Below are 15269 nucleotides of genomic sequence, written 5' to 3' on the forward strand. Positions count from 1 at the left end.
TGTTGGAGCCCACCAAAAAAAAGTTTTTTGACTGCCACCGCTGTGGTACGGGAAAAAAGAATGGCTGCCAACAGCGCTGGACATGCTGCTAATAATAACAAAATAACGAAAACTGGTCCATAACAATATACACGTACTAATAATAATAATAACAGGCCAGGAATAATAATCACAATGACGACAGAGTAGAAAAAAGAAGAAGAAGAAGAACCAATCCAGAGGAGAAGACTCACGTGCAGAGGTGGGGGAGGGGGGCCTAGATGTTGACTGGTACGGCGGGTCAGACATGGAATGTCAATATAGAATATTATAAGAACTAGGTAGTGTATTTATATTAATGCACGTTGATAGAATACATCTCACTAGAGACTACACTAGACCACATGTACGGTAGAGCCTTCGTGCGCTCTACGGTAAGTATAAGCAGTGGTCCTGTAGCTCCGTCCACTGCTTTTCGTAAATCCCAAAACTGTCAAGAATGCAGAAATAGGGGCAGATAGAAGCTATGAAGCCGTGGGTGTCTGTTTGTTCTTGCTTTGATTTGGATTATGTAATATTTACGAGTTTTGTAGTAATCGGTTTTTTTGGATGGCATCGGCGAGCGCCCACCGGCGATCAGAATATCCCATCCGTAGGTTAGCCAGACAAACACCACAACCAGATCATAAAACACCTCATCTATATCACAAACACCAAAATTACAGACTTTTTACCTTGACACGTTGTCAAGAGAACGTATACAAGAGATCTGGAAAAAAATGAGAAATCGTATCTGAAATCCGCCCAAGTGAAAAATTTCCCCAATGTCAAATCAACACGAAAGATCCCGTACTCTTCATCTCAACTCAACATAAAAATCTTCTAATTTACTTCCAAGCCAATATAGAATATTTTACGACGCTCTAATGATTTATAAAATAATATAATAACTAGTTGGGTGGTTTGCTGTAACCACTATACATAGCAACCATCTCTCTCTGCTTATGTAATCCGCCACCATCTACAGATCTCCTTTATACCTTAATAGAATGTGCCATTTTGATCTTGAGTGTCTGCGATTAATTCTTTGCATACACCTACATTGTTAAAATAATTCAAAAAATCCATGGCATCGCGAAGGCGCTGATCCGGACCATGTTTTAGGACTCTTCCAAGCCATATTCGGAAGATGAATAGCAACCCAACTTTCTTTAAAATACCCCCTTGTACATCGTACTCTTGTTCTAACTATTGTGACATAGTACTAAACCAGCAGTATCCTGTACACAGGACCAAACATACTATGCAATTACTTTCAATGCAACAACTAAGAGGAAAGCAACAAAATCGGGAAACCCAAAGACAAGAATCTCATTTAGCCAATCCCACTTTCTAACAGCATTGTTTGCGTTCGCGGAACGTGGTGATCGTCTGATTTTTACCATGTTTAGTGAGGTGTTGCCCTTTTCTGGAGGTATCAATAATACCACTTCGCCGAGGGCTCCGATCTTCTCAATGACCCCCCCCCCCCCCCCTCCCCACCTCTATAGCACCTCGTGCCCAACTAACTTTTGGAACAAAAGTTCTACCTTTATTCCAACACCGTTCACTTACTTTATCTCTCCTCTTCCTGTGAATGTGTCTATTGTCAACGATCTCGTTGGGGCAGCTCTGCACGCCATAGTGTGTTTAGTCAATCTAACCAGTGAACAAAACCGGTACATAAAACAATCTTCATAGTTAATCTTCCTGTACAAGTAGTGGAGGCTGGCTGCTGAGTCAGATTACGAGCCCTGGCGGTTCTCGATTTAGCTGCAAACAAGCTTTGCAGCTGCCAGTTGCATGGAAATGAAAAAGCTTAGGGGATGGTCTTATGTGCTGGTTTATGCAATGTAACTGTCAAAACGCAGTTAATGGTTGAGAAGACGTCCAGTTCGAGTAAGGAGCAGGCCAGAATTGTACACTTCAATCCCGATTTGGTAAATGATTTTGGAGCAGGTACCGTTGGCCAATGAATTGCTGCTGGCGAAAGTTGATACAACATAGCTGGTGAAGGATTAGGATGATCTTGGGGCTAAAAGAAAAGAAAAGGCGGTTGAAAGCTTCATTATATAAGGTAGCCGAAATTAGTATTTTTTAAAAATATTTGAAAACTTCTTCTTTCTTCCAACAAACTACGTTCTTTACATCAACTCTAATACATTCTAGTTAGCCACTTTCTTATAACAGAAGTATCCAAACTCCAAACTTTTACGTTCTTTCCCAACCTCACAACTCACACAAACAGACCTAGCTATCTACAATGAAGTTATCTAACAAAGCCTTAGCTGCTGCTTCTATAATAGCCTTATCTGAAGCCGCTCCACTCTTCTTCACCAGATTTTTCACTGCTCCGGCAGTTACTCAATACGTGACATACACCACGGCCACTGTGATTACTACAGACTTCAACATCGCCACATTCTTCGGACCTCCTCCACCCCGTACAACAGTAGCAACCACTACTTCTACTTCAACAACACCAACTACCACATCCACATCCACTACACCAACAACTACTACTAGTTCTACTAGTCCTACCTCCACCACACCAACCACTACTTCCACTTCAACTACTCCAACCACTACCTCCTCTTCGACTACTCCAACCACTACCTCCTCTTCGACTACTCCAACCACTACCTCCTCTTCGACTACTCCAACAACTCCTGCTACAAGCACTGAAGGCTCTGATTCTGTTCCAACGACTGATGTTGCATTTGCAAACGAGATCGTCAACGCCCACAATCAGAGAAGAGGTCTTCACGGAGTAGGTCCATTGCAATGGAGCAACACTTTGGCTAAATACGCTGCTGATTACGCTGCCAGAACCTTTTCTTGTGACAATGTCAAATTAGTCCACTCTGGTGGTCCATACGGTGAAAACTTGGCTGCTGGTTACGTTGGAGGTACCGATCCAGTTACCACTTGGTACAAGGAGATCAAGGACTACAACTTCAACAACCCAGGATTCTCCAGTGCCACTAGTCACTTTACCCAAGTCGTCTGGAAATCTACCACTAAGCTCGGTTGTGCTAGAGTCAAGTGTAGCAACGCTTGGAGACAATACACTATCTGTGAATATTCTGACCAAAGAGGTAACATTAGCGGTACTGACCCAGCCACTGGTAAGAGTTACTTTGAAGAAAACGTTGTTCCACCAGTCTAATGGTTTTAAAAAAAAATTATGCTTCCTATGTATGATCTAAAAAAACACTTCTACTCCGTTACAATTTATTTAACTTTGTATATACATATTAATGATATACATATTCTATTGAAGTAGTAAATGTAGTTCAAATAGGCAAAGTCTGGTAGATCTACCTACTGAGTCATTAGCTCACTTTAATATGTAACAAAATTATTATTACACTTAGTAGGTATATTTTGCAGCCAAAAAATTTTACACCCAAGAAATTACAATTTCATTTTTACTACACTACAATTACTTCTTGAGTATTGATATGTTAAAGTCAGAGTTATATATTCAAATATGCATCATTTCCTCTATATTATAGTTATATAAACATCTCACCACGTTTTCTAAATAAAAGTCACACAATAGTATCACTCAAATTTAGTTCTTGAAAACGTCAGCGAATTGACCCTTGGATGGCTTGGCCTTGGTTTGCTCAACCTTGGCGGAACCCAACTTCTCAGCAGAGTAAGCCTTGGCGTATGGGTTCAATCTCAAGAGAACTTGCTTGTTCTTCAATGGGTTCTTCTTCAAGACGTGAGTTCTCTTTTGGGTTGGTTGACCAGCTGGTCTGACAACAGCTTGGACTTCAGCAGAGTTAATCAATCTGGTGACGTCAGTGTTGGAGATGATGTTAGCTGGCAAAGAGTAACCGGTCTTGATGGACTTGGAAGAGTCGGAACCGTAGACAGAGTCCAAGGACTCGAAAGCACCTTGGGTCCAGACGATGAATCTACCTAAATGAGCACCTGGAGCCAATTGCAAGAGACCTAAGTGCTTGACGTCGGAAGTCTCAACACCTGGGATGTTTCTCAAAGCCTTGACGATACCGTTGTCTTGAGCGTAGACGACTAATGGACCTCTTCTTTGAGTGAATCTTCTACCTCTCAACTTACCCTTACCGGCTCTCAACTTCTTGGACTTAATGACCTTGATGACATCCTTGTGGGCACCGACAGCCTTCAAGACAGCAACAGCGTCCTTGGTCTTGGTGACGGATTCGAAATCGTTGGAGACGACTAATGGCAACTCCTTAACGTTCTCGACTCTGTGACCTCTGGCGAGAACCAAAGAGGTGACAGCAGAAGCGGCAATGGCAGAGGCAGTGGCATAACGCTTCTCGTTATGGTTGACCTTAACGTGCCATTTTCTCCAAGTCTTGGTTGGAGCGAACATACGACCACCACGACACATGTTACCGAAGGCAGCTTGACCGGAACGGTGGGTACCACCACCACCAACTCTTGGAATTCTGGCAACAGCTCTACCGGTACCCCAAGACTCAGCAGAGGTTTGGTGACCAGCCTTCTCGGAGACAGCGTAAGCTTGTCTCTTGTTCTTGTTAACTCTGACGAAGACAGAGTGGACAATGTCTGGTCTGACTGGAGCAGAGAAGACAGCTGGCAAAGGCAACTGGATGGAGGTTTGTGCGCCCTTGGCGGAAACAACGGAAACTTGTGGTCTAGCGGACATAGTTAACTGTGTAATAAATGATGAAGAGAAGAGAACGTAAAACAACTTAACAAGGAACTGTTAAAAGTGAAAAATTTTTCTATAGTGAAGATGAAAGTTTTGAAAATTTCGGGGTCGTGTGCTGGCAGTTTTCCAGGGGAGACCTCAAAGAAAATTTACTGTGTGAAGGTGTGATGATGTGGTGTTACCCGGAAATGTTCTCATCATGCAGGCGCATAGTTTATGTAGTTGCTACCATACTTAATAGTTGTAGTAGTGAGTACTAGTAAGTACTGAGGTTGTAGTTGTTATTGCTGAGATACTAGTAATACTGAGTACTAATTAGTGAGTGTTAGACTAGTGAGGGCTGGTAGTAGTGAGCGCTAATAATACTTATTAAGAGAGAGTACTAGTAATTAGTTCTACTATTGGTACTCCATGGTACGGTACTCAATTGGGAGCACCAGTAATAGTAAGCACTAGGAGTGAGGTCTAGTAGTGAGTGCTAGTTGTCATAGTAATAGAAATTGTTCAATTGAGTACCGTTGAGTACTAGTAATAGTAAGTACTAGTAATAGTCAGCACCCATAGTCAATGCCATTTGTTAGTACCATGAAAGTTCTATAAGTGATATAACGCTACCCACTAAGGGCACCTACTATGCCAACATAGAAATACTATTCCTTACTACTGTAATACTTTAACCAACCTGCTCTATCTTATGGTACTCACTCTTTTAGCATTGCTCTGTAGAACTGATTCATACTCAATTTGCAACAATTCTTCGAGCACTGTTGTTTGCTAATACTCTCCTACGCTTTTGACACAGTCTAAATTGCCTAATTAATTTTTCCCTGTTTTTGTAACATTGGTAGCAATAGGATGGCTTGGGGACCACTGGTCTCCCTTCTTCATTTCTTGAAAGACACTACCCAACAATTGACCATTCTGTTACCAATTTCACATATACCCATCGTAGTCTTATTCTACGGCACATACTTAATATGGAAATGTTACCCGGACAACATTTTAACTCTCCGACATGCAGGTACTACCCCAGTAGCCACAGCTATAGCAAGTATACTTAACCTAGCCAACAATACATAATGGGAATAATATGTTGCACCGAAAGGCGGTATGGTGAAGCGTATAACATGTGGTCAGGAGCGTCGGGCTTCTTGTTATGTAAAATATATTCGAGGTCTATCTTCTAAGTTGTGTGAATATTGAATATATGTAGAGAACTATAGAATAATGTTTGATAAGCAATACTATACGAATTACCTACTCCCAATGCTTGACCCTGATTGAAATGGATGAGCATTCAAGACGACCAAAAATACTATACGACGTCGGAAATGCCAACTGAAACCTGTAATTAATTAAACTCAGAATTTGTAAATCTCCCTTTATCTATACCTGATACCATCACAACCAAATTATGGCTAACAAGCAATCGACTTGTGGACATTTCCTCTAACAATGGATCAAGGACTTGTCAAAATGGCAGACGAAATGAAATGCAACAACTTATAATGCACGTAATATTGTAAATTTTGTGAATCAAAAAGTCTCTTCTTCCCCTCTAACAGCAGCCACTGCTGGCTTGCTCTGGTCTTCTTGCTCTTCCCAAATCGACGCCACCAGCTCTTCTGTTACCTGCTCCTGCTCTATTTCTATTAGTACCCGCGCCTACGGCTTCTTCTACTGGTAAGGACTTGGCGATGCTGGTGAAAATCTCCAATACACCATCACCCGATTTGGCGGAGCACTCTGAAGTGATGATTGAACTACCATCCTCGCTAGCTTGTTGAATGTACTCCTCGACTTCGCTTTCTTCGACTTCTCTGCTGTCAGCTAAATCTGACTTGTTTCCAACTAATGCTATTACGATACCCTCTGGGGCTTGTTTTTTCAATTCCTTGATCCAGTCCTGGGCTTTGCTGAACGACGAGCGGCTTGTTATATCGTATACACAAAGGGCCGCGTTGGCATTTCTGTAATACATAGGAGCCAATGACTTGTAGCGTTCCTGGCCAGCAGTGTCCCATATTTCGAATTTGATGGTAGTCTTGCTCTCTGGCAAGGTAATGGTTTGAGTCAAGAAAGCCGCACCGATGGTAGATTCTCTCATGTCGTCAAAAGTATTTTTGACGAAACGGTGCACTATGGATGATTTACCGACAGCGCTTTCTCCCAAGAGCACAAGTTTGAACTGAGCGAATCTGTTGGTGCTTTGGGAAGATTGTGGGTTTTGGTTTGAGGTTGGTGCAGACATCATGAGTAATTGCCGCTTTTCGGTTTCTTTGTGTTGCTGTGGTGGATTATATGAATGGTGAGCAGTTAAGCTTAATTTATCCTTCGCTGCAGATGTCTCTTTCAGTATACTTTTTACTATGTAAAACCAGTCGATAATAGATACTCTAGGCTTTCGGAATGGGCTGTTGGTACGTGTATCAGTTACAGGATCAATACCAAGATACCTGACACAATCTCAATAATACACTCAGAGATAAAATCAAAATCGGTTCAATTTTCACTTCTTTTTCGCGTGTCGAAGTGTGTGAGCAGTATAGCTATATGTATCTGCTTCAATACGAATGGATTGTTGTAATTAATACCCAGATCCTTCACTGTGCTCTATAAAGAACCAGTGACTTCTTTACTAATTGATAAGCTGAGTTCTTTTTGGAGATCACATTTTTCTTGTGAGTGAGGGAGTGAGCTGTGCAGGAGCTTGCGAGGGGCGGTACTGAAGGAGTGTGTGAGAGGGGAGTGTGTGGGTGTGAGGGAGAGTGAGAAGGCGGCTGATGGTGAGAGCTGTGAACGAAGAGGTGAGTGAGTGTCTGGAGTGTCTGGAGCGTAGGGACGTTTGGATTCTGTGATGGAGTGTGGGAATGAAATATGAGTACAGATAATATGGCTGTATCTCAGTTGTGCTATATAAGGTGGCCTGTGTTCTGTCATGGATAGTATCGTAAGCTTTGCTCGAAGTCTTATTCCATGTCCTGTTCGATGTCTTGCTCTATGTCTTGTTCCATGTCCTGTTCTATGTCTGAAGTTCTGTCGTGAATAAATGCGAAAAGAAAAACCAGTGGAGGTATATAAATCACGTGACTTAATAATAATAGGAAAGAAGCATCAGAAGAGAGTAGTTATGTAGTTGGAGTTATTAGAGAGATAATGTAGTAAACTATGATATCAAATATGTAATTACATATTGAGGTTGCTATTTGTCCATCTGCATTGAATATATGGGAAGTTTCACATTAATTGAAAAAAAATGCTATACTTGGTAGAGTATATGGCCATTTTTGGCATAATTATGGGGAAATTTTTCACTATAATAAATACCGAGTTGGTTCTAAAAATGGGCTTTAATGTAACCGCTTTCACCTTTTCTCATTGGAAGTAGAAGAATCCCAAATGCTCTGCTTTCTTGAAACTTAAGGAGCTTTGCCTGCCCTTCTCTCTCATAATTTGTACTGAAGGACTTCTCTAGCTGTCTTGCAAGCTAAACAGATCTTCTCTCGTAGGTCTGTAGATCACTTCGTTACTCCTCTAGTTACACTTATCTGTTCACCAGAATTGATAAGACGCATATCCACTTCATATTCATCTACTTCGCCTCTCCATCTCTACAGTCCATCAAATATTCAATATAAACAGACCATGTTCCGTTTATTGGCTAGTATTATATACAAGAATAATAAATCGTTTAAATCGTTCACTAAGATACGATAATGGCATTTCAGGGCTAACTGCTAGCATTTTCCAACCAGGTCATTGGTATTACCGTGAATATGAGTTACATCGTCTCCATCTTTATCATGACAAAGAATTATACTGTGTCCACTTCAAACTGTGTAACCTTCCCCAGTTTCAGCATTCATCAGCCCATTCTAGCTTTTTACTTAGTTGTCTTCGATCTTGGCCAAGATCTCCTTGTCGGTGTACAACAAGTACTCTTCATCGCCAATCTTCACCGGGTTACCGCCAAAAGATGGCAACAAGACCTTGTCACCCTCCTTGACAGAAGTTGGAATGATTTGTCCAGTAGTGGTGTTGGTGATACCAGGACCGGCAGCAATGACGGTGGCTTGGTTCAACTTTTCTTGGTTCTTCTCTGGAATGTAGATACCAGAAGCAGTCTTACTGGCTGGCTTCACTCTTTGGACCAACACTCTGTCGAACAATGGCTTTAATGATTTAGCGCTCTTTAAGATTGAGGACTACACTCTGATGTTAGCAACAATTCTCATTTCTTTTCCATTTCTTCTCCATTTCAACGGGATTTTCTTCGTTAACTACCAATTTCCACCCGCTGTCTATACATACCATGACGAATTATTATGATTTTAATGTGTTTATACTATAACTTTAAGTCTTCCTCTCCGCCAGAACACTGCTTTTATAAACCGAATTCTGAAAATTTCCCTTTGGAAAGGAAAAGAATATTCGATTGAGCAAGGCACGACCAGGAGTCCGATTGGTTCCGGGCCCTGCTGCAATTTGCATTTTGTATTTTGCATTTTGTAATATGGGTTCTTTTTTTGCAGCTATGCGAGAAGAGTGGTGGTAGTGCGGTGTTTATGTGAGGTGTTTATTTTATTGGGGAATAGTCGTCTGGTGGGTAAAGTGGGTGCGTTGGGGGAATTGAATGTTTTGTTAAATGGTGGTTTTTTCACTTCTACTTCTGGGAGAAGAAGAAGAAGAAGAAGAAGAAGAAGAAGAAAGCCTTATCCAACTGACCTTCTTTAATTTGCCCCTCATATAACAATGTAAAGCCTGCCTCCCTTGTCTACAAGATACCCCATAACTTCTCTTTTTTGGCCCAATGCATTGATAAATAACTACTCCGCCCTCTGTTGACTAGAAGAAATTAAAACGTTCTTAAATTGTTGACATACACTTTAACTATTTTCTTATATACAATTAGTCCAAGTATCTGTCTAATGGCTCTCCCAAAACATTCTCTATGACACGCACAAGTCCACTTCTGACTTCCATTTCAACTGCCTCGTCATCATCTTCCAACAACTCGGCAATATATGGAATCAATGTTGGCAAGTATGTCAACCATTGTTCTCCCATCTTCTGGAAGATACTCTTTAAAGCACGGATTGTCCAGATCTTGGTGTTAGATGAGTTTGTTCCCTTTTCGTTCGAGATGTATTTGATTAAACCATGGACCAAAGTTTCATTGTATTCCTCAGAAGCCACATTGTGAATGAAAGCAGTGATAGCCTTGACCAAGTATTTTCCAATACCATCCTCAATGTTAGTCAATTGCTCTAATAATGGTACACAGATGCTATCAAATCTACCTTGTTGCGACCAGTAGTCATCTTGATCATATTTGAAGGATGATGTCAAAGAGTTGAGCAAAATTCTTCTCAAGTTGATATCCTGGATTTCATTCGAAGCAAATCTCTTCAAAATAGAGGCAACAGGATCTAACAAGTAAGAGAAATAAGAAGTAATGATACTCTTCAATTGCTCTTGCATCTTGTTGAAGAACTTGAAGAAAGCCACCAATCTGGATATTTCCGTATTCTCAGAGAAGTTGGAGCCTTCACCTTGAATGGCCCATCTAACCAAGGTAGCAAACAATGGACGGAACTTTTTGTCGTTCAACTTCATAACGTAACTAATACCACAAGAGTGGAAAGAGCTCTCCAATCTGTGGATGGTGTTATTGTCAAATTTGGTATCAGCTTCCTCAGAGTAATGTCTGAATTCAAAAGCTTGAATTAACCATTTGATAAAAGTGGTGGATTGAGCAGCAGCAGATTTCTTATCAATCTTGTCGATGGTTAATTGGACTGTATTCAAATAGAGTCCAATGTTACCAGTGTTCCCATTCTGGTAGAACTTTTTGTTGTACCAAATGTTACACAATGACTTCAACACCTGAGAGGTGTCCATATGCTCGACGACTAAGCCAAGTACGTTGGATCTAATATTGTTTTCAACAAAATCACTGGAAAGAATAGTAATGAATATGGAATCCAAGCTACTTGTCATGAAGGCAGGAATTCTCTTGATCAAACACGACAACAAGAGAATAATAGATGCCTGGATTAATCTAGCACTATCTTCATCCTCTGAGTCGATAGTGGTACTCCAAATTCTAAGTGAAGGGGGAACAATCTTAGGGAAGAGACCGATCGTCTTGACACCCAACACATTAACCACGCTTGTGATGGCATTAATAGAAGAAATAATAGTCTCAGGCTGTTCACTTAATAAGCAATTCTCTGATGTAATAGTGTTCAAAGCCTCTATCAAAGTTCTGGAGTTCTTGGCATTCACCAATTCCTTTGTTGAGGTACCAAATTTATTGACAATAATGGAGAAAGTATCCAAATAAGCTTGCTCCAATTCGGTGTCTACGTTCTTCTTGATACCGTTTAACAATACAGGTAATAACTTCTCAAGAACACTTGACTCCACACTTTCATCAATGTTAGTGGTGCTTAATTCTGTTTCGAATTTGGCACCTGCTAAGATGACAAAATTCCTTGCAACCTTTATGGACAACGTATCGGACAACTTCTCAACATCCAATGAGTCGACAATAGAATCGACAAAATAGTTAATAGGCAACAAGTTTAAGAAGTTGGCTAATAAGTCGTATAATTCAACAGCAATTTCTGGGGTCTTAGACACATTAGTGAAAGCATCCAAACTGGACAAAAGGTATGAAGTGACTCCTCTAAAAGCACCTAAGATAGACTTCTTTTCTTCCTCTCCAAAAGTTGAATCTAAGAGGACAACAGATATCTTTGTCTTCAAAGAAGTTGAATCATAGTAGGAAGCTTCAGTGGCAACGACAGAGCTCAAGTATTTTAATAACTCTGATTTCAAAGTTACTAAGCTTGCATTGGTCAAAGACAAGATAGACGCACCAAAAATTGATCTGGTACTCAACTTGTTATACTCTTCAGAATTCTGCTCAAGTTCGGTGATTGGAATCATATCCCATAATTCAACAAATTTTGTTATACCCTCCAATTGCTCGATAGCAGAGAAACTCTTCAAAAATGAGGTAGTGAATTCCAAGATCACAGTGCACTCAGACACCTTATTCTTGTTCAAATTGTTTACATATTGCTGGCCCATCAAAAACAATAAAACATGCAAAGATTTGTCGCAGCCTAATGTTCTGATCAATGAAGTGAATAACTTGACGCGACGATGTCTTGGGATATGCTGGAAGGCAGTAACAAAACTGGTCAATAAGAATTCAATCTCGTTGTTTATGGAAGATGAACCGTTAGCAGCTAAAGCAGGAATGACCTTGGCAATAGTTTGTTGCAATGCAGAGCTAGAGAATTCGTCATCTTGTCTGACTGTATGAGCTCCCATGAATGTGAAAATCGGCATGACCGAGTGCAAAATAATCTCAGGAGTTAAAGTAGCCAATTCAGCAATGACAAGTAATAATCTATTTTGGACCTGTGGTGACTGTGAAGATCTAATTGAGTTCACAATCAAGTCAGCGCGGATCGAGTTTGAATCAAACTTGTACTGCTTTTCGCTATTCTTCATCTTGATAATGCTCAATAACATACAAGAAGCCAATGTTTCTTGAGCGTACAAGACAGGCAAGTTACCATCATTGCCTAAATAGTCCAAGTCTGTTAAGATTTTGAATAAAGCTTGCAACAAGTTTGGACGGGCAATCTCAGTGCCATTAGAGGCGTTTCTTAAATTACTCTCCAAGAGATCTAAAATGACAGTCAACTTCTTCAAGTGAATCAGGGCCAAATTATTGATGTCATCCTTTGCCATTGCTTGCTTTGTGGAGTTGGAAGATCTTCTTCTTCTTTTGGCAATTCCCTGCTCTGGGATTTGACTTCCAATTTGAACATTACTCAAAATGTTAATGAACAAGTCGTGGTCCAATTTGAAGGATTGTAATGATTCCATTGCATCGATTTCAGTGTTGTCTTCGTTGACAAGAATATCAATGAACTTGTTGGCGATCTTGATTCTGTGTTCCACAGAAGCAAAGGAGCTGAAAACATCAAGTAATCTTTTGTTGACAGAGATTTGCAAGTTGGCGAATTGACTTTGTAAAGCTTGGATGATCCAGTCTACTTCATCAGTTGTTTTGGATTCATTAGTGCTAGCACCTCCAACTAAACCTACAATGGCTCTCTCGACATCATCAAAGAAATCAATCTTGGCAATATTTGCTTGTTCCAACCAAGTGGATCTCTTCTTTGAATATTCAGAAAGGTCGCTTTCGGAGAAGAAAAATCTGTCGTCAGTACCCTTCTCGTTTTCTACGGACACTATATTCCATGCCTTCCATTTGAGTACAACAGGCAAGAAATTCAATGACCATTGGTTGATCACAAATGTCTTCAAAATTAATTGTCCAAATTTCTTCAGTCCGGTTTTAGAAGCTTTGAAGATATTCTCAAACAAAACCTTGTTGAGCCTGGATCTGTCAATTACAACATCATCTAAGATATCATCGTCAAACAACAAGTCACAGAAATAGGAAGCATCACTTGGAGGAATGATAGCACGCTTTGCTGCCTCCGTTGTATCGTAAATTTGTTCTTCCATGAACAATGTTGACTTGACCTTCTTCTTACCAGCATGAATAGCATTGGTTTGTTCCTTGACAACTCTCAATAACTGTACAAAACCGGATCTCACGGCCTTGCTACTATCGTAAGATCCCAACAAGAAGATTGGAATAAGCAAGTACAAATCCAACGGAGAAGAGGCAGTGCTAGCAGCTTCCAAGAGTTTCAGCTTGGTACATCTGATAGCAGAAAGTCTGATCGAGATTGGGATAGATGGAGTGAAGGCTACTCTTATCAAGAAGGAGAGTCCAGCCTCTGGTGATGTGAAAACAGTTTTTGTAAACTTAATCATCAATGACTTTTGAATTTTGACATTGGCGTTCTTAAGCAAGGAAATTAATGCCTTGCTCAAAGAGCTAAACTCGTCATCAGAATTAGTGTTGAAAAAGGTCTTTGTTGTTGATTGTAATGAGCCTAAATCAACTTCTGAGGAGGCCGCATTGACTAAATCTTCGTCTTCTTCATCGTTATTGTCTTCTTCGCCGGCGTCAAACTCCAAATCGTCGGAGTCCCTCACGGCACTGTTGCTGCCTAATGTTGTCATTAATCTCATCTCCAATGCATCGATAGTAATCTTGTTAGCTACTAGGTTTTCGACAAATAAATCGTGGTTTTGTTTTAACAACGACTCAGCAATATTGATGATTATTACTCTGTTGGCTTCTTCGACAGTATTAGACTCGTCAATAATTTGCTTGGTGACCTCATTGAAGAAGACCTCTGAATTCAAGTCCAAAAATTGGAAGATCTTGTATGACTCAGGGTTAGGGAATGTAGCAAAGAAATAATGGGTTAAGAATTTTTGAACCTTGTAGTTATCACTAATTAACTCTTTAATCAAGTTTTCCTCTTTGGCCAATGCAGATGAGGGTAAAGCCTTGAAGCATTGAGCTACAGCTTCTTTCTCCGAAAAGTCACCCTGGTAGAATCTCCACAACTGACTCAAAACAATCAAGGTTTGTCTGCGACTTGGAGCCTCAAATGATTTTGGATCTTGTAATATGGATTCTGTGAATGATCTGATCAAGTCAGAGGAAATTGGAATGAGAGATGCCAATACCGCAATAATGGAGTATGCGGTCAACTTGATGTCGATTTGGACATCTCTGGATGTTTTGGACTTTTCAGATTGAGATGGTAATAGCATCACACCTACAACTTCCAAAACAACAGGAAGGTACAACTCATTTAAGGTATCCAATTTCTTGGATAACGATGCCAACAACTGAACGGTGTTTGATAAGTAGAAAAGCAACTGCTGCTTGTAAACGGTGTGGTTCTTCAATTGTTCAACCAAGAACATGGTGTACAACTTAAAGATCTCAAAATCGTTATGGAAAGCCTTTAAAACAGAACTAGAAGGTGGAGCTTTCAACAAGTCCTTGTAGCCAACAACCCATTCAAAAATCTTTGGGAACTGGTTCTTTGGAATCACGTTCAAGATCTTGACGAATACTGGTTGGCTGTGGTATGGTAATGACGAGATTAAAAGAAATTCTGCATTGTGAATATTAATGTGGAACCTTCTAACCAACCATTCGATTGCCTTGATGGTTGGTGTCAACAAGTAGTATGGACCAGCTAAGGTTAAGAATGCTTCTATATTTCTATCTAATTGGGTAAGTGTTTCCTTTGTCTGGACGTTTCTGTCCAAGCTGACCGAAGTCTCTGAGAAGAGGGTTTGTCTGAACTTGTTGAAACGAGAATCAATTTCCGAAAGCTCATCAAGGCCCTCTAATCCGATTTGATAGATGTAATCATAGTCTTGAGTCGAAGCAGTCTTCGGGTCGAAAAGAAGAGAACGAGCATGGATCTTAGAACGGCTCTTTCTGTCCAAGGCAACAGAAGCCGTCTTGTCGCTGATAGTCTTCAACTGCTGGGCTAAACTCGACATTTCTGCTTCTGGTTGTCCTTACTTTTGCACTTAGAAATGCTTAACCATCATCATCATACTGAAAAATTTTGAAGTAGTGAGATGGCATCTGGTAAATTTTTTG

The 15269-nt window shown here is 40.4% G+C and overlaps 5 protein-coding genes across 5 annotated transcripts; 1 reads left to right on the plus strand and 4 right to left on the minus strand. All coding sequences in view use genetic code 12, as the record gives it.

Annotated features, from left to right (window-relative positions):
* The first annotated feature begins 2104 nt into the window (after window positions 1-2104).
* RBE1 (sterol-binding protein) lies at window positions 2105-3454 on the plus strand. Its single transcript, XM_064915778.1, has one exon. The coding sequence runs from the start codon at window positions 2282-2284 to the stop codon at window positions 3185-3187; it is 906 nt and encodes a 301-aa protein (XP_064772071.1). The 5' UTR covers window positions 2105-2281; the 3' UTR covers window positions 3188-3454.
* RPL4B (60S ribosomal protein uL4) lies at window positions 3455-4725 on the minus strand. Its single transcript, XM_064918009.1, has one exon. It carries the CDS (start codon window positions 4685-4687, stop codon window positions 3596-3598), a length of 1092 nt encoding a protein of 363 aa, XP_064772072.1. The 5' UTR covers window positions 4688-4725; the 3' UTR covers window positions 3455-3595.
* A 1526-nt stretch (window positions 4726-6251) lies between these two features.
* Window positions 6252-6944, minus strand: YPT52 (Rab family GTPase; the record flags this gene model as incomplete). The annotated part of the gene is made up of 1 exon (XM_064915627.1): window positions 6252-6944. One exon carries the CDS (start codon window positions 6942-6944, stop codon window positions 6252-6254), a length of 693 nt encoding a protein of 230 aa, XP_064772073.1.
* Window positions 6945-8580: 1636 nt separating this feature from the next.
* RJT20DRAFT_137462 (uncharacterized protein) lies at window positions 8581-9007 on the minus strand (the record flags this gene model as incomplete). The annotated part of the gene is made up of 2 exons (XM_064918568.1): window positions 8581-8898; window positions 9005-9007. 2 exons carry the CDS (start codon window positions 9005-9007, stop codon window positions 8581-8583), a joined length of 321 nt encoding a protein of 106 aa, XP_064772074.1.
* Window positions 9008-9367: 360 nt separating this feature from the next.
* On the minus strand, window positions 9368-15166 carry RJT20DRAFT_123191 (snoRNA-binding rRNA-processing protein; the record flags this gene model as incomplete). Its single annotated transcript, XM_064915954.1, has 2 exons — window positions 9368-13063; window positions 13109-15166. 2 exons carry the CDS (start codon window positions 15164-15166, stop codon window positions 9602-9604), a joined length of 5520 nt encoding a protein of 1839 aa, XP_064772075.1. The 3' UTR covers window positions 9368-9601.
* Window positions 15167-15269: the final 103 nt, after the last annotated feature.

Source organism: Scheffersomyces xylosifermentans (genome assembly GCF_036884685.1).
Source record: "Scheffersomyces xylosifermentans strain CBS 12540 chromosome Unknown RJT20scaffold_8, whole genome shotgun sequence".
NCBI lineage: Eukaryota > Fungi > Ascomycota > Pichiomycetes > Serinales > Debaryomycetaceae > Scheffersomyces > Scheffersomyces xylosifermentans.